Raw genomic sequence first — 23,669 nt, 5'->3', positions numbered from 1 at the left:
ACGCTTCCTCTCATTTATTACACATTGGCGCCAATTGGATTGACAGCACCATGTGTTGTAGCCAATTCAATTGGCGTCCCCTCTTTAAATTTAAGGGTATGCGTCAATTCATATGGCACCTACGTCTTAACGTTTTTTTAAAGTGGAGTAGTTTAAGAATTAATTTAAAAAGTGGATTATTTTAAGTTTTTTTTTTAAAAGTGAGTTTTTTGAGTAAAAAATTCTTATCAAATCTGTAAACTTTTAAATTTATAAGTATTAACAAGTACACACCATATTTATAGATTCAAATTAAAATATTAAAAAAATAAACTTTCAAAAAAAAATCACTTTACTTTAATGTTTAATGTTTATGTTTATTTGTTTATTTGACAATTGTATTTGTCAGGGATCTTATTAACATTGAGTTTTAAAATTTGAGGGGTAATTTGAAATTATCACAATTTAAGGGTGATAGGGGTATAGGTCTAGAAATGAAGGTCTGAAGTCCAATTTCCTACAAGTTTTTAACTTATCCATTATGGATAGTTTTGCAAACACCGAATGGGCTCAATTAGGCATTTGTCCTTTTAATCATTGTAATTGGTTTTATTAAATTATAAAGACTCAAATGTATTTTTGGTATTTTTATTTTATTTAAAATTAACTTGTAGTTCTCCCATGTTTAAAATCATTTTTTGGGATTTTTTTTTCAAAATAACCATTTTTTTCAAAAAAAAATCGAAAATAACCAATTATTCAAAAAAATTTACCAAAATAACCAAGTTTGGCAAAGGATGCGCCAGATGAAATGGCGTATCCCCAATGCTTAAAGAGGAGGCACCAATAGCATTGGCGCATGCATTGGACTACTCATGAGGAAGCGCCAATGCTAGTGGCGCCTACATTGGACCTCATGGGGAGGCACCAATGCTAGTGGCGCCTAGGTCTATTTGGTTGGTGTATGCGCCAATTCATCTGACGCATACACCCCCTCTTATTTCTTTTTAATTTTTTTTAATTTTTTTAGTTTTTTTAATTTTTTTAATTTTTAATATTTAATTTTTATTATTTAATAAATAAGAAATAGTAATGAAAAAAAAATTCATTGAAGATGTAATAATTGGTTACATTGGACTGACATAAAACTAATGATCGACCCGATTATAACGTCCCCCGGTTCCACATCCCGATGTGTTAGTTTGTCTCCGATGTCTCCCACGATTTTCTTGAGGTGTTTGTGGTCTTTGGGTGCTGACCTGATCGAGCGATGGCTGGTTGGAAGGTTCGGCGGAAGTTCCAGCGGTATTTGACAGATGTGTCATCATTTGCTCCCAATATCCGGAGGGGCTCTGGCCAACGGCACTTCTGTAATGGAGTTCGGTGCCCATGTCATCGTAGTTAGGGCGTTGGGGTTGGGTGAATTGGGGACGGTATAGTTGCCCAAATTGGGCCATTGAGTCATTTTGGAAACGAAGCAATGGTTCCTAGGGCGTACTATAGTTAAACAATGGTTGGGTGTTCATTGGTGGGGGGCTACGATGAAGTGACCCATATGAATTATTTGGGATGTAGACGGTTGTGGATGCTGGGTTTGATTCTTGGTTTTGAGTTTGGGTGGGTGGTATGAAAGGGGTGCGACGTTGGATGGTTGTTTGTTGGGTGGTTGACATGAACGGGGTGTGATGTTGAGTGTTTGGTTGTTGTGTTTATGTGGTCGGTTGATGTTGTGTGGTCGATTGATGTTGTGTGGGTTCACATTGGTGTTGGGTGGTGAATTGTTGTGGGGCATACGATGACGAAGCAAGTTGGCGTGGATCCACTAAATACCGCGGCTCAGATACAAATTGTTGAGTTGTTACTGACCTAAACCATGACATATATTGTTGAGTGGGTCTTGCACCATGGATAACTGGTTCGTTCAAGATGTGTTGTCGTCGATTCCTCCATTGACGACACATGTCTTTTGCAAAGTCTCTCCAGTCAGAGTAATCCCACTATGCATCAACCCTTTTTTGATGCCAATTCCCCAAACACGTGGGAGATTCTAGAATCTGTTGTAGCATTCCGAACTGCAGTTTGACCCAGTCACTCTGGTGCATTTCCACCGTAGTTAATCGGATATTCGGTGTCTTCGCTGTCCAAACTGCAGCATCGTCATGGTTCACATCATGATTTAGACCCAAATATGGCCTCCAAACAAACTGTAAAACAATATGAAACGGTTAGATGGAAAATAATTTGAGAAGTATTTTTAAATTAAAATATAGTTGGGTAGGATTATTACATCGTCATGTCCAATGTGGTCCAATAAATTTCGATAGACTACAATAGCGTGTTTTGGACACCTGTTGTAGTTCATTCCCCTTACTGACCACCTAAGATAAAAAAGAAGTGAGAAATATTATTTACTGTTAATTATAATAATAAATATAATTAACTAAATGGTGAATGGTAAAGTGTTCGACTTACTTGGTTGCAAACGGAAACACGAATGGACGCTCATTTATCGGGGTGAGCGACGACATTCTTGACCACCCCCAAGCTTGAAACAAATACGCACATAAAAACAAAGTACAGGTATTCTTTTTTTGCAGTTCTACACATTGCACTATATAGATGGGCCAACACAGTTGAACCCCAACTATAAGTGTTTACCTTATTAATGTTGCGTAATAAAGGTAAATACATTATATTTACATAATTACCTGTACTTTCTGGAAACAAAAAGTTACCAAATAAAATCATAATATAACACCGAGCTTTTATTATTTTCTCATACTCGGTTGAATCGTCGGACAATACTATACTGGCATAATATTGTTTTAGGTATTTTAAATTTATACATTGCCCCCTTGCTTGACCGGATGTGTCTCCCTCAGTTTCGTCGTCTAACAAAGGGGCACCCAATAATTCATTGCAGATATCGTTGTCTTGGTTAACTCGACCATTCACTGTCTTTCCGTCTATACGGAGACCCAACAACATGTACACGTCCTCAAGTGTGACGATACACTCACCAATCGGAAGGTGAAATGTGTGGGTCTCAGGTCTTCACCTCTCCAACAAAGCCAGAATGAACTTGTAGTCCACTGAGTACGAAACAATATTTAGTAGATTTCCAAATCCACATCCTCTAATATATGGTTCTATTAAAGGATCGTGGGGTACATATTCATGTACACGGCATCTAAACCGCTTCGGATCCTAATAACAAAAAAGTAAGAAAATACAATTAGAAGAAGAAATACATACTCAACAAACACACATCTATAAGAAGTAAGAAAAACATAGAAAGTAAAAAGAGAGAGATAACAAAGGTATAAGACTAAAAACATAAAAAGTAAAAATAGAGAGATAACATACAAATTCCGAGATATTCTCGAGTGTGCCTTTGTGTTCATCGCACATAGTCAACAAAGACATGATTTGATTTTGCAAAGCTTGAGTGTGGTAGATGAAAGAAGTGTGGTAGAAGAATATAATTGAGTATTGATGAAGATGATTTAATATTGTTGATATGAGAGGCTATTTATAGATGAATGAGTTAGTAGGTTTGCAACCTAAAATGAATGTGATTGGTTGCATGGAATGGCAAGAGGAGACAAGGGAATGACAAACTTCAGAAAGCATGTGAGAGAAAGCATGTGAGGAATCTCTTCTAGGCACATGTGAAGAAACCACATGCAAGGAAAGATGCGCCCTTCCTCTTGGCGCCTACATGTGATTCCTCACACGCAAGGAAGAGGCGCCCTTCCTCTTGGTGCCTTAGTGTAAGGAAATAGGAAGGGGTGCCCTTCCTAGTGGCGCCTAAGACCATTTTTTGTGAAGAGGCGCCCCAGTTACTTTATGGCGCCTAGGGAATGGGCGCCTAGGTGGGAATCTTAGGGCTCAGTGGGAATCTTAGGGTTCAGAGATTCTTTGATTCCCTGGCGCATGTGTGTTTTTGTCACTCTTTTCTCTGCATGGTTGATTCTTTCTACTGCATGCATGGTCAAGTCTGTACAGACAATGACCAAGTTATCAATGCAACGACCAAGTTAGCAATGACCAAGCTATTTATGCTGTGCAGATGAACAACTTAGCAATGCATTCAATTCCATTCAAGCTATCTACATATTTAATATTTCAACAAAAAAAATTCCACACGACATTACATGATAAGTGCCCATGTTGAAGGTGAAATATTTGATCCTCAGTTGTTCGGTTTTTGTTTTCGAAACACAGAGGTAACTCGGTTTACAATAAATCGACGATCAAATTTTTCACATCTCAAACAACGAATAGAAAAGAAATTGCAGTGCCGTAATGTGGGCCAAATCATCTATAAAAATCCGGTTTGGTTTGCAAAAAAGCAGGTAAAATTTTATCAGAAGAAGATTCGAGATGATGATGATGTTCAGCATATGTTTGTCAGTCACAAACAATCCGGTTACAACGATATAGAGTTGTATATCTTACCACATCAACAACATGTGTCTCAGTACATTGATCAGTCACAAGTGTTTTGTGAGACTGATGACGGACAAGCTGAGGTGAATGTTCCAGACGACGACGAAGAAGAACCTGAGATCATGGTTGATTCGACGGTGAACTCTGAAGAGGAAGAGGAGCCAATACCAGCAAGTCATGTATACTGCCCACCCCAACACATGACAAAGTTAAATTTGGGTTCAGATGAACCTTCGGCAGATGTATGGTACAATCCTTACGTGCAGATGCAAGGATCTCTGAAACAAGGAGACACATTTCCCCTAAAAGAGGAATGTGTAAAAGCCATTAAGAAATTCCACATGCAACTATCAGCTGATTTCAGAGTTGACAGAACTGACGCATCGAGGTATAAAGTTTATTGTCCAAATGAGCACTGCCTTTTTAGGTTGTCAGCTTCGTACCGGAAGAGGAGCGAGTCTTGGGAGATTGGATCAAATGGGTCCAGATCACACATGCATGCTGACAAACCCAATGCAGGATCATCGTAAATTAAGCTCTCAGCTAATATGCGATGAAATATTGTCTGTCATTGGTGACAATCTGTCGTTAAACGTGAGTACAATAATCTCGCATATTAGGGCAGAGTACGAGTACACTTCATCATATAGGAAGACAGACACTCCTCAATCATCAGTGCATATAATAACATTGACAACGGCTGGCAAAATCCTCCTTCGACGCATGTGTTCTGTATTAGACATATTGCTCAGAATTTCATGTGGGAAATCAAAGATAAGACATTGCGGAAGAAGGTTGTCAATGCAGGTTACGCATTATCAGAACCTTCTTTCAAACACTACCGCGAGGAAATAAGATTTTCAAACGAAGATGCGGTACAGTGGATCGATAGTATTCCGTTGGAGAAGTGGACTAAGGCATACGACAACGGTCAGCGTTGGGGCCACATGACAACAAATCTTGTGGAATCAATGAACTTTGTCTTCAAAGGCATCCGTAACCTACCAATAATCGCTTTGGTGCATGCTACATATTTTAGGCTAGGGGCGTTGTTTGAAACCAGACGCTCAAAATGGAGTTCAATGTTGTAATCTGGACAGTTGTTCACTGGTGCTTCATTGAAATTCATCAGACATGAAGCTACCAAAGCAAACACACACGTGGTTACGGTATTTTACCGAACTAAAGGTTGGTTTAGTGTTGCCGAGTCCATGGATCACAATGAGGGCATGTCGATGGGAATGTACATAGTCGAACTAGATAGAGGTTGGTGCGACTGCGGAAAGTTCCAAGCCTTTTGTACCCCCTGCTCCCATGTCATTGCGGCATGCTCAAAGGTTCGAAGGGATCCATCATACTTGCTATCTAAAGTTTACAAAGTTGCCAATCTTTCAAATGTTTATAAAATTAGTTTTTCGGTAGTGCCAAAAGAGGATTATTGGCCAGAATATCAAGGGGACATCGTCTGGCACAACGAAGTTATGCGAAGGAAGAAAAAGGATTGCCCTAACAGCACCCGGATTCGAACCGAAATGGATACGACGAAAAAAATGGTTAGACTATGTAGTTCATGCCGTCAATCAGGTCACAATCATAATAACTGTCCTAGTGTTGGAACGAGCATAACTAGATAAATTTACATGTATCTCTATTGCAATATATGAAAAACTAAATTTATTTCATATTAGACGTTTGTGACGAAAGTACCATTACATAAACAGTAACACAGATAATTGTAACAAATACAATACAAGAACTATGCAATTACAACCATCATCCTACGAGCGTCTTGGTCAGTCTTAATATCCACCCATTTGCGCACTTCTCCGTGTTGGTTGAACTTGGACATAAGCCATTGTATTCTTCTAATCCGTTCACCCTCTCCGATTTCTCCCTCTAACCAATTGTACAACGTTCGATTAAGACGTTCAAACGTATTTGTGTTCCAAAGTCGAACCTGTATCGGAGCCGCAACGGCAGAAAATATTACATTAGCATTTCGTTTCTGAATGTATGCAGACATTGTTGAAACAGAGAGAATTGAAATTGATGGTTGAACTAAACAAATTATGGTATTAGGAGATGAGTTTGAGTAAAAAAAATTGTATCCAAGGCGTGGTATTTATAGAGACGGAACATCAATTGTACAAAACATGTGGGCACCTGAGGGATTGGCACCAACAATGAAATGCAAGCAGGCACCAGATGAATTGGTGCTCACACAACCAAACACACACAGGCGCCACTAGCATTGACGCCTCCTCATGAGGAGTCCAATGCATACGTCAATGCTATTGGCGCCTCCTCTTTAAGCATTGGGGATACGCCAATTCATCTAGCGCATCCTCTACAAAACTTGATTATTTTGGTTTTAAAAAAATTAATAATTGATTATTTTTTAATTTTTTTTGAAAGAATGGTCATTTTGAAAAAAAAACATTTTTTGGTCTCTATTTTTTTTACAATCTTTAAAATTTATTGGTTCCCATAATTCTTTATAATGTGGCATAAGGTTGAAGATCTCAAAGTGGATCAATATTTCCTTTGGTGAAATTGAGCTTTTCTTCAACCATCTTTAATTTATTGAGCATTTTTAAAGATGGCGAGTACAAAGTATTGAAGAAGTTAAGCGAGAATGTTAATTAGAGAGTTCAAAGAATGAGTTAAATCAAAACCTCTTAAAATGGACTATTTGATTTTAATCGGGTCGGTTTTGATCAGGCTCACAATTTTTAAGATTGTGTAAAAAAACTATGTTAGAATATAAGCTCAAAATATATTATTCGAATCTGACTTTAGACGGATTGTAGGCTATCCGCCCCTATTTATTATTTTTTATTAAAAAATATTAAAGATTTATTACTATGCACTATCAGTGTAAAAAGTTTTACACTATTGATTCATCATCATCATCCGTTTGCATTACTTTATAGGCTTTCAAAAAAAAAGTCAAACAACGTCTATGATTAACTGATGGTGTAAAATTCTTTTACACCGTCAGTTATTTCAATTAAATCCAAAATATTATATTAAATATAATATATTTTTATATATTATATTATTTTTTAATAATACCCTAATATATTTTTAAATACAAGTTTAATATTTTTCAACATAATACACAATTAATTAACATATCACAAATTAATAAAATATGATAAAGTTCTAAATTGAAATATTAAAAAATTAAATATTAATTTATTGAGTTCTAGCTATAGCTAAATGGCCACTATTTTTTACACAATTGACTTTTATTTTAATCTCACTTTTTTTTATAATGATGTTAATAGGTATGAAGTATCCACCATTGTTTAATATGTCAAAATCCCTTACCTAACCGCGCCTTATATTTTTATTTATTATTCTAACATAATCATCATGTGTTTTATATTTTAACCGGATTTTTTCAATACATAAGAGATAGAGAACCTTAAACCATTTGTTTAAGATACCAATCTCATTTTTCAAAAAAAAAACACACATATATATATATATATATATATATATATAATATATATATATATATATATATATATATATATATATATATATATATATATATATATATATATATATATATATATATATATATATATATATATCATCACATCTATAAAACTATCACATTATACGACTATCTCACACCTTCTTATCCCCTCTTTTACAAAACATGTCCACCACAACCTCACACTTCACATTGAATGTTCTTGAGCATTGCAAAATCACACCTCCACTCAATACAACTCCAACAACATTTTCCCTCCCACTAACATTCTTTGACATTCCTTGGCTTCTCTTTTCTCCAAGCCAACCTCTATTTTTCTATGAATTTCCTCACTCAATTTCACATTTCACAACCACCATTGTCCCAAAACTTAAACAATCTCTTTCTCTTACGCTTCAACATTACTTCCCATTTTCCGGTATATTCGCTCCCTCGTCCAGTCTAACCGAACCCCGACTCATATTCACTAATAACAACTCCATTTTGTTCGTGGTCGCTGAATCAAACAGCGACTTCAAACACTTGTGCTCTTATCATGCAAGAGATGTCAACAACTTCCACCCATTAGTCCCAAAATTGCCACAAATATTTTCATTTGAACTCAAAGAATTCCCTTTGTTAACTATTCAAATTACATCATTCCCAAATTATGGCTTTTCCATTGGCCTAGCTTTTCATCACGTTGTTGCCGATGGAAGAACCTTCCACAATTTCATCAAAACATGGTCTTCATATTGTTCTTCTATTTCTTCTACCTTTGAAACCTCACCATCAATAAAGCCCTTACCCTTTTACGACCGAGACGTGATCATCGACGAAAAAGACCTTCACGAAATTTTCTTAAAAGATTTAAGAAAAAGAAATGTCATAGATAACAAAGAAACAAAAGTGGATATCTCAAACATGACTAGAGCTACATTCTCAATGAGTCCAAATAAAATGGAGAAAGTAAAAAAATTTATTCTTGAATCATGCAAGGAAAAGAAAACATCACTTCCTTTGCATTTATCTCCTTATGTGTTAACTAGTGCTTTTTTTTGGGTTTGTTTGGTTAAAACCCAACAAGAGTTTGTTAATGAAGATGTTACACACTTTGGATTCATTGCTGGTGGAATAACAAGGTTAGAGTATGAAGTACCAAAGAACTATTTTGGTAATTGTGTTGGATTTGGAAAGGTATCATTGAGAAGAAAGGACTTACTAGGAGAAGATGGAATTGTTATTGCATCTAAAGAAATTGGAAGCACAATAAAGAAACTTGATGCATCAATTTTAGGGGAAGGTGAAAAGTGGATTTTGGATTGGGAAATGTTACATGGGTCAGAGGAACATGTTCATGTGACATGGTCCCCAAAATTGAAACTTTATGAATTGAATTTTGGGTGGGGGAAGCCTAAGAAAATTGAAGAGATTTCAATTGATTTTACAAGAGGTGTTTCTTTTGTTGAGAGTAGAGATTTTGAGGGTGGGATTGAAATAGGGTTAGCTTTGCCTAAGTGTGAAATGGATGTTTTCACTTTTTTGTTTAATAAAGGACTTGAGGATCTACCATGATTATGTTGTTTGACTTTTTATTGCTCAATGTGGAGTTTTATATGTTTTCATGTGTATTTTTTTATGAAAAAAATAGTTTACTATAGATTATGGATTACTTTGTTAATGATTATGGATTATGGATTACTCTATAATAATAATAATTTGTTGATCTTAAACCAACCTCGGAGTTTAATCACATATTATAGAGTTATTTATAAATAGTGAGGAAACAATTATTTTAAGAATTATTTTTTCTTACTTCATGTGAAAAATGAGCTTTGCCTTAATCTATTTATTGATATTTAAATCAACCTAATTGAATAAGTAAATTATTTTAATAAATTTAATTATACATTTTTTAATTTAATTATATATTTATTTATATTAATTTATAAATATAAATAAATGACACTAAATATTTTATTCATATAACATATATCAATTGAACTATCCCATCAAATTTAATTAATTTATCTTTACTTTTAAATAGACAGTACGTATTTGTGAAAATACTAGGAGCGTTAAATAATATGTAAATTCAGTCCATAACTCATATTTTCTAACTTCTTCCGCGTCTGTGAATTTTGAAAACTCTAATTTTAAAAATCTTTCTATAAAAAACAATTTAAATAAATCACCAAGAGAAACATAATAGCTTTGAAATTCACTACACAAAAAAGTAAATGTCCCCCGTGTCTTTTGGATGGCTAAAATGGTTCACAATGCAGTTTCATGATATTTTTCAGTACATAATCTGTTTCTAATAAATAGTATCAAATAAAGTAGAAAAAATAGCTTTAACATTCTAGTATCTTTGTTGTCACCTAAATAATTTGAAGTACAATTACATGATGTCACACGCATTGATATGCCCCTTTCTTACAATTTTGTTTATCTATTTTTAGATACATGTATTCATTGACCAACAGGAACGTTCAATCTATGGTATCGATAAAACTAATATAAGTCATGCCCCATACTCTAACTCCTTCCATCTTTTTTTTTTAAAATGGTTGATAAAATGCTAACTTACAACACAAACACCATTACCAGAGATTTTGTCGGTGGAGGTAACTTGAGATCCTCCCGAAGGAAATACACAAAGCAAGTAATTTCAGCAAATGTAATATCTCATAGTTTCCCCATAAGACGTCAAGGGAAATGGGGTTAGCATCGTCTTCTCCAAGGAGGACACCCTTAGTATCAACCCTCAAGACGATGATTCTTTGGTCATCATTAAGCAACATGGAAACTGGAATATCATGTGTTTCTTGATAGATCCAGATAGCTTTGATGATGTCATTTTCATATACGCCTTCCAGAAGCTACAACTTGACCCGAATGACATAAAAATGTTTACTGGTTCTTTGACGGGGTGCAAATAATGGACCATGTAACCCTGGAAACCATGTGTGGCGAGGGAGCGGACGCCAAGGCGATTGACTTCAGTTACCATATTGTAGACGCCCTATCATCGTATAATATCATTATAGGGCAACCGACTATCAATGCTCTGGAGGAAGTCGTATCCACCTTATACCTGACCTTAAAATACTCACTTCCTGACGGGAGAATAGGTACGACCCGAGGAGACCAATAATTCGCTCGAGAATTCTACCAAAGTAGCTTGGAGACAGCCAAAGAAGAGCCTGCCTTGTTGATATCCCTCATTCAAAAGTTCCAAATACTGATTTCGAGTGTTGAGACCCCAGATTGAGCGCGGAAGTAGAAAGACCCACACCCACAGAAGATTTGAGAGAGGTCTAGATAGGTCCTCATGCCTATAAGGTTACTAAGATATACATTTCATTATCCATAGAGGAGGAGCGAGAAATAGTCGACCAACTCATTAAGAATGTCGACTTGTTCGCTTGGGCTCCCTCCGACATGTCGGGGATAGATACCAAAGTGGTATGCCATTGCCTCGTCATCCACCTTTTTTTCAGACTGATGGCGCAGAAAAAACGGGAACTTGGCGAGGAGAAGAGGTTCGTCATTGATAAAGAGGTAGGCAAACTATTTGACGTAGGATTCATCACAAAAACAAAATACCCCACCTGGCTGGCCAATGCGGCTCTAGTATAGAAGGCTAACAACATATGGTGTGTGTGTGTAGGTTTCAAATCAGGCAATGAGCTCAATCCTTGTCCAAGAAATAGACAGGGCGGAGAAACCTGTGTATTTCTTAAGCAAGATGTTCAGGGGTGTCGAAGCATAAGAAGATTGAGAAACTAGCGCTAGTTGTCATCGTTGCGGCGGAGAAATTAAGACAATACTTTCAGGGTCATAAGATCATGCTAAAAACCAACTTTCTTATTCGGCAAGTCTTGAATAAGTCTGATTTAGCAGGAAGAATGGCATCGTGGTCGGTGGAACTCTCGAAACACGACATCCAATATGTCCCGAGAGGAAACATTGAGTCACAAGTTCTGGCAGATTTCATGGTATAATTCAGCTCGCCTGTAGACGACACCTCTATAATGGGCTCTATCTATAGATGGCGCCTCCAAAGTAAAAGGAAGAAGTTTTAGGATAATCCTAGAAGGATTTGTCGATGTACTCATCGAGCAGGCGTTAAAGTTTAAGTTCACTGCTAGCAACAACCAGGCGGAATATGAGGCTTTCATTGCTGGAATGATCCTTGCCTTAGAGATGGGAGCCTTGAGACTGAAAGCCAAAAGTGACTCCCGTCAGGTCACCAACCAAGTCTCTGGGAAGTACTAAGCCAATGAGCCACAACTGATAAAATATCTATAAAAGGTACAAAACATATCCTCCCATTTCACTTCTTTTGAAATAGAGCATGTCCCCTGCGAGCAAAACTTCCAAGCAGGTCTCTTGTCCAAACTAGCCACATCGGAGATAGTGGGGTTCAAAAGAACAGTTATCAAGGAGACTCTCGTATCCCCCCGACAATGAGTCAGACGAGATGTACTCCCTGTAAGTTGTTCCAGAATCTAGTTGGATGTATCCCAAATTGTATTATCTATAGTCCGACGAACTTCCACTAGACGAGGGAGAAGCAAGAATGATCTGAAAATACATTGTCAAGTACACCCTGCTTTATAGGAAACTCTACAAAATGGGGAAGGATTCTCCCATGCTTCGAGGTATGGGAGAGCAATAAACTGCCCTAATGCTCCTAGAGGTACACAAGGGGGTCTGCAACACTCACATTGACGAAAACTCCCTCATCGACAAACTATTAGTATGAGGGGTATTATTTGGCTACTCTAATGAATGATAGCATCACATTTGTCATGAAGTTCGATCAATTCCAAAGACATGATCACCTTCACCACGCCCCGACAGAACTTTTCCACTCGATGACTTCGCCCTGACCTTTCTACCAATGGGGTATGGAAATTTTAAGCTCATTCCCTTTGTCACTAGATCAACTAGAGTTCTTGATAGTAGGACTCGATTACTTTACCAAATGGATAGAAGATTATGTGTCATTTGTATTGGCAGAAGACTATGTGTAGATATGGATTGTCTTGAACCATTGTCTCCAAAAATGGGACCCAGTTCGCCAGTGCCCCGGTCACCTACTTTTACAAAGACTTAGGAGTATAGCCGAATTTGTATCGGTTGTTCCTTCCGTCTTATATTAAATGGCTCATTTACGACATTAATTGTCTTAAATTATTTATATCTTTTAAAATATTAATGCAATATTTATTACATATCACATATTCTTATTTATTATATTTCAATTCAAGTAACAATTTTATTAACTATAATTAACAAATATAGTTTAATAAATAAAATTCAATTTATCATTGTAATCAACATAAATAACTATTACTTTAAAAATTATGCAAAATTCGAAGAAAGAAATAGTTATTGTTAGATTTGTTTTTTAGAAATAAAAAAGATTTTATTAACTCAAAAAATGTTTATCTGTTTTATTTTAAAAACAAAATTAACTTTAAAAATTTTAAAACCGAAATGATGTAGTAAAAATAAACAAGGAAAAGGACAATTCAATCGACATACTTAATCAGCTTTAATATTCACACAGATAGAGAGACACACACTTGGTTTTTCAATTATTTGTGAGTGGTTGCACTCTTAAACAATTTAGTACAAGATTGATTGATGTTACTTTTGAGGTCCCAATGATAAAGGAGTATCATTATAATTATATAGTTTGAAGAAAACAAAAACATGCTTTAATTAAATGATAGAGACTATTACTAAAATTTGATGTTTTTCTCTTTCTTCCGACGATTTTGTTTCCATAAATTGATTATTGTCATTTTGTGATATTCTTTAACACATCTTAGCGGGGATGAAGCCCTCTATTTTTTTATAAGGGGGTAAATGGGAGGAAAACCAGCTCTTGTTGATTAATTTATTTAATTTTTAATATATATTATATACTATTATATTATAAAATTTAATATAATTTTCATCTGCAATTGAGATGTACGAAACAAACCTTTTAATATTTCTAATTCTTTTTCTATCTTGAATCTCTTTGTCTAATCAACGATTCAAATTTCTTTATAGTTGCTATAATCTTTGGATGTTCCAAAAAATATATCTTTATTGGTTCTCGAAAAAATAAAATGTTCATATCTTCTAATATATATGATGGAACAAATGAAGAAAAAATTGTAAGAAGAAAATGAAAAGAAGTGCGAAGAAATCTGCATATAAACACATATATTTATATCCAAAAAAATTATCATTAAAATAATATTAAACTTTATAATATTATATTATCTAATATATATTAAAAATTAAATAAGTTATTCAACAAGAGGGAGCTTTCCTCCTATGATGCCTCTTGCGGATTTTTCTTGATATCATGGTTTTTATGGTGCTTTAATTTCTATGAAAAACAATAAGAAATAATGACGAGTATGATTCTTGAATCCTTGATTCAAATCCTTCTCTCTTTTCTTTCTTCTTTCTTGTGTGTATATTTTTTAAGTTAAGTAGTCCAAAGACTAGAGTCAATCTTATTAAAGATGAATAGGTGGGATGTTTAGGGTTCGAACTCGCGCCCCTGCACATGATATCCCTATACAGCTATCAACTGAGTTGTTTTAATAGAACTCCTTATGTATATCTTTGATGATGAAGATATTCTTTTATTTGGTTTTGAGGAAACATAAAGAATGAGAAAATTATTACTTGCTTTTAAAAGTGCCTATTTTATATGCATCTTATTCCAACATTCAAACTCATTCCTAAGAGTCATGTCCCATAATCATGAAGAGAGAGAAGAGGGCTTTAAACTTTATTTTGTATTACAAAATAAAATAAAATTCATTGACTTAATTATTCATCAACCCAAATAATTATCACATTAAAGTAACTTTTATTTAACCCGAACTTTTACTTACACGAGTTATATTTATTGGATTACTAAATTAATCCAACAGTCTCCCACTTGACTCATATGACAACTTGATATTTCAATCTTATACCATAGTTGTGTACCTTTCACTAAAAGCACCAAGTAATCATCTTTAATAAACTGAAATGATCGGATAATGGCGCTTACAAGTTATCAATCAACTTGATTTCTTTCATGTATCACGAATCGATCCAATTCAAATAATTCTAAAGGATACAATGATATGTATTTCCTGTCTCTTCAAATACACCTTTGTTATCACATATTAACAATAACATATACAACATAATATGGATAACAAAATTAAGCAGACAGATAACTCTTAATTGAATTCACAAGTGTTATATATATATATATATATATATATATATATATATATATATATATATATATATATATATATATATATATATATATCGATTATATTAGAATGTTAACAATGAATTTTACATAATGTTCATCCTTTATACATGGCCAACAAATGTCTTGGGAGGTAAATTTTAAGTTAACGGACCTGCTATCATCAAATATGTATAAATGTGTTCAAATGACACTTTTTGTTTCTGCACTTCTTCTTCAATTAATAAGTACTTCAATTCCATGAGTTTAACACCTTTCGAATACCTTTCATTCTTAGAGAAAAAGACAACTATAAAATTATCATAATAAATCCTTAGTGACCTAGGTATACTGTCGACAATATCAAACTCTTAGGTAATATTCTTCAACTACAATGATTGAATTGTGGCCTCAAAGTGTAACACCCTTCTAAATACCCCAAATATTCAATAACAACAACAATTATTTATCAGAGTAACTACACAAACAAGGGTGTCACATAACAACTTCTTCACAAAAGTCAATATAAAATCAGTCATTGCTCAATTTTATTCAACGTAAAACTTCTTTAACAATACGCAGCGGATAAAGTATTTCAACGTCTGTAATTCATCAAAATTAACATTTATTCAACGGTTCAAACATCCCGTCCCGATGTTACATCTATCAGAGCATGACCCTCTAACCACCCTAGACTTCAAGCACTAACTTCTATTCGACTCACTGCTCGTTACCTGAAAAATATAACTGTAAGGGTGAGTTCCTCAATCGATATAACAAATATTATAATTTATCATGTTATGTTAAGTAATTCTACACGTTAATCACCCTAATTATATCATGCATTAGGCAACGGCACAGTCAACTCAATTATCATATTCAAACACAACGTAAAGGCAACTCAATAACAACATAAAATGCAACTCAATGAGACTCGACTCTTCATGCATGTGGTACCATTTGGAGCAAAACTCCCAACTTAAAATCATTGCCAGTTTAGTGGGCATCAAGGCATAAGCCTTCAACTTTCAACTTAAAATTTTGCCAATCTAGGCCAACGTGGTGTGAGCAAAAGCCCCATAATTTTGCCAATCCAGGCCAACGTGGTGTGAGCAAAAGCCCCGACTTAATGCATATGAATGTATATGTCATGTACGACTTGAAAGTTCAACAACATAATAACAACAGCCACATAACAGCTTTTCAACAAAACAACTCAAAATCAACGTTGGCTCTTCAGCCTACAACTCAGTAATTCTCAACAAAGCAACTTAGAATCAACGTTGGCTCATCAGCCTACAACTTAATAATTTCAACAAGGCAACTTAAAAATCAACTTTTCAACATTATTGCATCAACATTTCACAACCATAAACCTCATAAATTCATTCATCACAATTAACTATGATAGGCCAGCTACCAATTGCATTTACAGCATAAAAATCAGCTATTTTTCCACACTGCACGTATACGAACAGGATTTGAAGTCTTTGAGTCGACCATAGGGGTCAGCTCAAAGCTCGCGGTCGGCGCAAAGGCTCTGCTCAACTGGAGGGAGTCGGCGCAAAGACCCCTTGCGTCGACGCATGGGGTCGACGCTTAACTCACGGGTCGGCGCCAAAATGCCTTGCGTCGACGCATGCAGTCGGCGCATGCCCCACGGGTCAGCGCACGCCGACCCTATGGTCGACCGCTCGCGCGCAGACTCAGATTTTTCTGAGTTATTCCCAGTTCCGTCAGCTTCACGCAGATCGGGTTTTCCGGCCGCTTCCGCATCTAAAACCCTTTCTAAGAAAACCTAATTTGTCTTTAGTTTAGTAGTGTCGAGTCAAGTTTTAATTGGAATTCGTACCATAGACTAACAATTTACGACTCACACAACTACCAATTCCATTACAGTTTTTAACACGGTTTATTCATCGTAAAGTTCAGCATATACAGTTCCAATTAGGGTTACATCAACGACTTCTCACTACCCACGACATGTTAATCTATAATACTCATTAAACGACGATAAACCCCCCTTACCTGAGATAATCCGGCAATTCTTCGAGCTTCAAGCTTTTCCGTTCTCCAACCTTTGCTCTACAGCTCTTCTCTTGCCCTTTTCCTCTTCTCTGCAGCTTCTCAACTTTTCACGTGAAAACCTTTTCCAACAAATGAAAACCTTTTCTTTATTCCCACTTATATATATATTCCAATTATTATTATTCCAAAATAATAATAATAATAATAATCCAACAATCCAATTTATTTAATTAAATTAATAATTATATTATCAACTTAATTAAATAATTCTTTTTCTTTATTTGGGGTGTTACACAAAGCATGCCACAAATTTTTCCTCCAGTTAGAAGAAAGACATACCCTAATGTGGGTTTCCTTGATTCCACACATTTCACAAAGTTTAAATCTGAGTAGTCAACCACTTCAAGATGGTCTGATATTTTATACGTTAGTCTATAATTTTTGATGCCTTGTAAGTACCTAAGAACCTTCTTTGCAACTTTCCATGACTTGTGTGAACGAGACTAGTTCCTTATCAACGCTCAAGTTAATAATTATTTGTTATCTTTTTGTGTTATATGACACCAACACAACTAGATGGACACCATATGATGAGATTCTATAGGTGAAGAAGATTCTCCACCAGTCTCCATAATATTCACTTTATGTGATTTCTCACTCCCACCGAAGTGACCATTTTTAATAAATCGAGCATTACTAGACTCGATTATGTTGGTGTAAGTCCTAGAGGCCAATACTTTTGGTACTTGTATCGAATTATTTATTAATAATAAAAGGCTTTTTCTTTATTATGTTTGTTTAATAAAGTCCCTAGAATAGCTAGTCCGTTTAATGTATCAAGTGTGACTTAATCATGAGATCACATTAAACATAAGGACACTATTCTTAAAGTATCCGTAGTCGAGCTTTATTGTGAAGTGGGATAACATTAAAGCATTAAAACTATTATGTATATAGACTGATGATCACATCTCATGCATCATGGATAAGGAGTTATCAAGTCTTAAACATAGGTATGAATATTAAGAGTAATATTTATACTGGATTGACCCGCTATGAGAATACTATATAGAATGTTATGCAAAGTGTCATAAGTTATTCTCATGGTGATAATGGTGTATACCACCCTTCGACCTGAAACCACTATGGATCCTAGATGTAGAGTCGAGTGCCTTATTGTTGATCAAACGTTGTCCGTAACTGGATAACCATAAAGACAGTTGATGGGTACTCCATGAAGCATGTTAAGGGACATGAGTGACCTAGATGGAATTTGCCCATCCTACGTAACAGGACAAATGTCTATGGGCCCAATATTGAACTGGACAAGGATGACACGGTCTATGCCTTGTGCTCAATATATACATAAGGGCAAAAGGGTAATTGTACACATAAGTATTATCACAAAAGGATTTGTCAGATCACATGACATTTTCGTGTCTTGGGTAGCAGTGATGTGTTGCTAGATACCACTCACTGTTTATTATGTTAAATACGTGATTTAATATAATTGCCAATGCCGCGAAAACCTACAGGGTCACACACAAAAGGACGGATTGATGAGAGATAGAGTAACTAAGGAACACCGTAAGATACGGTGCACTTAAGTGAATTGTAGAACATCGTAAGGTATGGTGTACTTAAGTAGAATACAAAATATGGTAAGGTACCACGCGCTTAAGTGATTTTGGCATATTATAAAACATGGGCCACATACACTTAAGTGAGCTTTTTAGCTTGCAGCCCACACAAGTGGTTCTATAAATAGAACCCTTGTGCAGAAGCATTTTGTGTAGTTGCAATTTCGTTTCTCTCTCTCACTCACTCAAAGCCTTCATTCGTAGCAGCTAGCATTGATATTGAAGGAATCCGTTCGTGTGGATTGAGTAGAGGAGTTGTCATCGTTCAACGTTCGTGATCGCTCCGTAGATCTGCATCAAAGGTTTCAATCGTCACAAGAGGTAACGATTCTATCACTGATCATGCCCATTCGTAAGGATCACTAAAGGAGAAATTTTTTTAAAATTCCGCTACGTTTTGGATCGTTATTTCCTTCAGTGGTATCAGAGCCACTTACAAAACCTTGCATCTGATAGCTGTTTATTTTCTGTATTAATATGATTAAAAGACAGAATGAATCAAAGAATAAACGAGTAATTAAATTTGGCATCATGTGTGTACGATTTGGATGATTGATGTTAACTATGCTTTGGAATCCGACATTAGTATGGTGAAACAGCGATACATCAATCGTCCATAGGTTACGCAATTGAGATCGATCAAGTTATATATATATGATATAAGTAATCCTAATGCAAATACGGTATATATGATATACTGTTTCTGTTTCGTTTATTCAAACACTTAATGGTTGTTTTCCTTTGAGCGATCAATGGTCGTTTACTTATTGATCCGACATTAGTATGGTGAAGCAATGACCTGTTGATCAATCATACTGAATCAACAATCGAGGTATGTTTGATGGTCTGAAATTGGTGCATTAGGGTTAGTGACGGCACAAGGGTTGTGCTGTCAAAGAGTTGTGAATTGAGGGCTTGTTGGATCACGTCTGTTGATTGTTTCAAAGCGCTGATTTTGGTCGCGTGACGTTCGTCATGGGCCTGTGACGGTCGTAACAAGCTGGACGTGACGGTCGTAACATGCTTTGTGACGGTCGTAACATTCACAGAGTCTGTATTCTCTGTTTTTCTGTTTTGTGACCGGACAGCGGACCCCGGCTAACTCTGCGTAGTATGATCGGTCGCCGAAAATTAATTTTGTTTTAATTAATTAAAGGAATTAAAATTAATAATAATAATGTGTTTATTATTATTGTCTCGTGGTGATCGGTTATGGCCTTAGTTTTCCTTTATTTTGCTTTGGGATTTTAAAATACGACCTGCATGTCGTGCCTCTCTTTTAATCTCTTAATGTAACTTATTTTCTCATCTCACTCCCTTGTATGCAAAACGAGTTTATTTTATGTAATGTAATGTTATGAAGAAAGAGAAGAATTCAATATCAAAGGAGGACAACCTTGAAGATCTTGCTTGGAGAAGCTTAGATCGTTATTAGGTTAGCTTAGGTTCTCTCATTGGCTTGGGAGAACAATTGCGTTAGGGGCCATAACTATTTCATTATGTGTGTATGTTGATGCATGTGAATGTATGTTGATGTATATGAATGTATGTTGATGCATGTGAGAGACGATTTATATGATAAATAAGTCGGTGAGATCAGAATAATTTCAAATTCCCTCAAATTAAATATTAAGTTTATGTTTTCCAAGTTTTAGCACTCATCAAGACTAGTATCGGATAATGTAGGTTTCGCCTACGCGAGGTGCATGTTCTATATTAGTAAGGTGCGATGGGATAATTGTAATATCCAATTGCTAAAACAATGGGTCAAACTTAACTAAACAAATTATAATACGATTATATGTGTTTAGAAGCAAGAGTTGGAAATGATCCATGTGATGGATTGGAATAAGGAGTTATTCACCCAACTAAAATATTCGAGAGTTGTATTAGATACAATTGGAAGGAGTTCCTACCTAAATAACCTAGTTTTGTGTAATCCGCCTACGCGGACTTAAAACAAAGTGAAATGTGGATCTCGACCCACTAGAAAATCTTCCAACGGGATTTTCCGAATCAAATGGTGAGGGTCATTTGTTTTGAGTAAAATAGTGGGAGCATATTTAATTAAAGGCCTAATTAAATATGTTATTGATACTTATATTTTCATTAATTTCATGTAGATTACCATGACAACAAACACCTCTAACAACATTTTGCGATCAATCCTTGACACGGAAAAATTGTCTGGGACAAATTTTCTGGATTGACACCGAAATCTGAGGATTATCCTCAAACATGATAGAAAGTTGTATGTCTTGGAGAAACCTGATCCTGAAGAGGAACCTCCTAGTTCTGCACCTAAGGCAGAAAGAGATGCTTATAAGAAGCGTGTCGATGATGCCAATGAAACTGCTTGTCTCATGCTAGTTATCATGAACTCAGAGTTGCAAAAGCAACATGAGAACATGGCAGTGTTCGATATGATCAAACACCTGAAGATGCTCTATCAAGAGCAAGCAAGGCATGAAAGGTTTGAAGTTTCAAAATCCCTTTTTCAAGGCAAGTTAGCTGAGGGAGCCCCTGTAGGTCCCCATGTGCTCAAGATGATTGGGTATGTGGAAAACCTTGAAAGGTTGGGTTTTCCCCTCGAAAAGGAACTTGCGACTGATTTGATCTTGTAATCATTGCTAGATGGATTCAGTCAATTTGTCCTAAATTTCAATATGAATGATATGGACAAATATCTTTCTGAACTGCTAGCCATGTTAAGAACTGTTGAGCAGAATCTGAAGTCAAATAAGAAGTCCATTCTGATGATCGGAAATGGAAAAAGACAGAACAAAAGACCCACCAAGTAGGGTGATAAAGGGAAAGGAAAGGAAGTTGCCAAACCCATACCCATTGTTTCTGCTTTGAAGCCTAGTAAAGGCATAGCAAAGGCAGGCACCTGCTTCCATTGCGGTAAGACCGGACACTAAAAGAGAAACTGCCCAAAGTACCTGGAAGATATGAAGAATGGAGTAGAGACTTCAACTTCAGGTATTTTTGTTATTGAAATTAATTTATCTACTTCTGCATCATGGGTATTAGATACTGGATGCGGTTCTTACATTTGTACAAATGTGCAGGGGCTAAAAAGGAGTAGAGATTTGGCAAAAGGTGAAGTTGACCTACGAGTTGGCAATCGAGCAAAGGTTGATGCTTTAGCCGTAGGAACTTATGTATTGACTTTACCTAGTGGTTTAATAATTCAGTTAGAGAATTGTTATTATGTACCTGCAATTAGCAGGAATATTATTTTTGTTTCTTGTTTGGACAAGTTTGGTTTTTCATTTATAATAAAGAACAATTGTTGCTCAATTTATTTGAATGATATATTCTATGGTACTGCACAAATGAACAATGGAATATATGTCCTTGATCTTGAAATTCCTATTTATAACATTAATACTAAAAGGGTGAAACCTAATGAGTTAAATCCAAGTTACCTTTGGCATTGTCGATTAGGCCACATAAATGAGAAACGCATTTCCAAACTCCATAAAGATGGACTCTTGGACTCTTTTGATTATGAATCATATGAGACATGCATATCTTGTTTAATTGGAAAGATGACAAAGTCTCTATTCACAGGAAAAGGTGAAAGAGCTAATGATCTTTTGGCCCTCATACATACTGATGTATGTGGACAACTGAACATACCAGCCAGAGGAGGTTTTCAGTACTTCATCATATTCACTGATGATTTCAGTAGATATGGTTATGTGTATTTAATGAAACACAAATCAGATTCCTTTGAAAAGTTCAAGGAATTCAAGAATGAAGTACAAAACCAACTAGGTAAGAATATTAAAACTCTTCGATCAGATCGAGGTGGTGAGTATTTAAGCCTAGAGTTTGATACCATCTGAAAGAGTGTGGGATTCTATCCCAATTTACTCCTCCTGGAACACCCCAATGGAATGGTGTATCTGAGAGAAGAAATCGAACCCTGTTGGACATGGTCCGATCCATGATGAGTCACGCCGATCTTCCAAACTCCTTTTGGGGACATGCACTATTGAGCCCAAATCTGACAAATGCTTATTTGTGGGGTATCCTGAAGAAACAAGAGGGTATTACTTCTACAATCCTTCTGAGGGAAAAGTGTTTGTCGCTCGAACTGGATTTTCCTAGAAAAGGATTTTATTTCCAAAGGAATCAGTGGGAGGAAAGCAAAGCTTGAAGAAATTCAACAATCACAAAGCATTGATACACCTATGGAGGAATTAGAGCAGGAAACACAAGTAGTTGTGGAAGAGCAACCTGCTCAAGTAGAATAAGACCAGCGTAGGTCAGGCAGGATACGTCACCTACCTGAGAGATATGGGTATCTCATAACTGATCAAGTTGATGTATTACTCATGGATCAAGATGAGCCTGTGACCTACCAAGAGGCCATAACTGGTCCCGAGTCTGAGAAGTGGCTAGAAGCCATGAAATATGAAATGGATTCCATGTACACAAACCAGGTTTGGACCTTGGTAGAGCCTCCTGTAGGAGTTAACCCTATAGGATGCAAGTGGGTCTTCAAAAAGAAGACTGACATGGATGGTAAGGTACATACCTATAAGGCAAGACTGGTTGCAAAAGGATATAAACAAATTCATGGGGTTGACTATGATGAAACCTTTTCACCAGTCGCAATGCTTAAATCTGTTCGGATTTTACTTGCTATCACTGCATATCATGATTATGAAATATGGCAGATGGATGTCAAAACTGCTTTCCTTAATGGGAATCTTCTTGAGGATGTGTACATGACACAACCTGAAGGATTTAACATACCTGAAGAAGCCCTAAAGATATGTAAGTTACAAAGATCAATTTATGGATT

At 35.8% G+C, this 23,669-nt stretch overlaps 1 protein-coding gene across 1 annotated transcript; it reads left to right on the top strand.

Annotated features, from left to right (window-relative positions):
• The first annotated feature begins 8,040 nt into the window (after positions 1-8,040).
• On the top strand, positions 8,041-9,575 carry LOC127085556 (anthocyanin 5-aromatic acyltransferase). The gene has a single exon (XM_051026071.1). The coding sequence runs from the start codon at positions 8,102-8,104 to the stop codon at positions 9,488-9,490; it is 1,389 nt and encodes a 462-aa protein (XP_050882028.1). The 5' UTR covers positions 8,041-8,101; the 3' UTR covers positions 9,491-9,575.
• The last annotated feature ends 14,094 nt before the right edge of the window (positions 9,576-23,669 follow it).

The sequence above is a fragment of the Lathyrus oleraceus genome, chromosome 5, assembly GCF_024323335.1.
Source record: "Lathyrus oleraceus cultivar Zhongwan6 chromosome 5, CAAS_Psat_ZW6_1.0, whole genome shotgun sequence".
In the NCBI taxonomy this organism is placed as follows: Eukaryota; Viridiplantae; Streptophyta; class Magnoliopsida; order Fabales; family Fabaceae; genus Lathyrus; species Lathyrus oleraceus.
The sequence above is the reverse complement of the archived record's forward strand: the minus strand, read 5'-3'. Positions and strand labels throughout refer to the sequence as shown.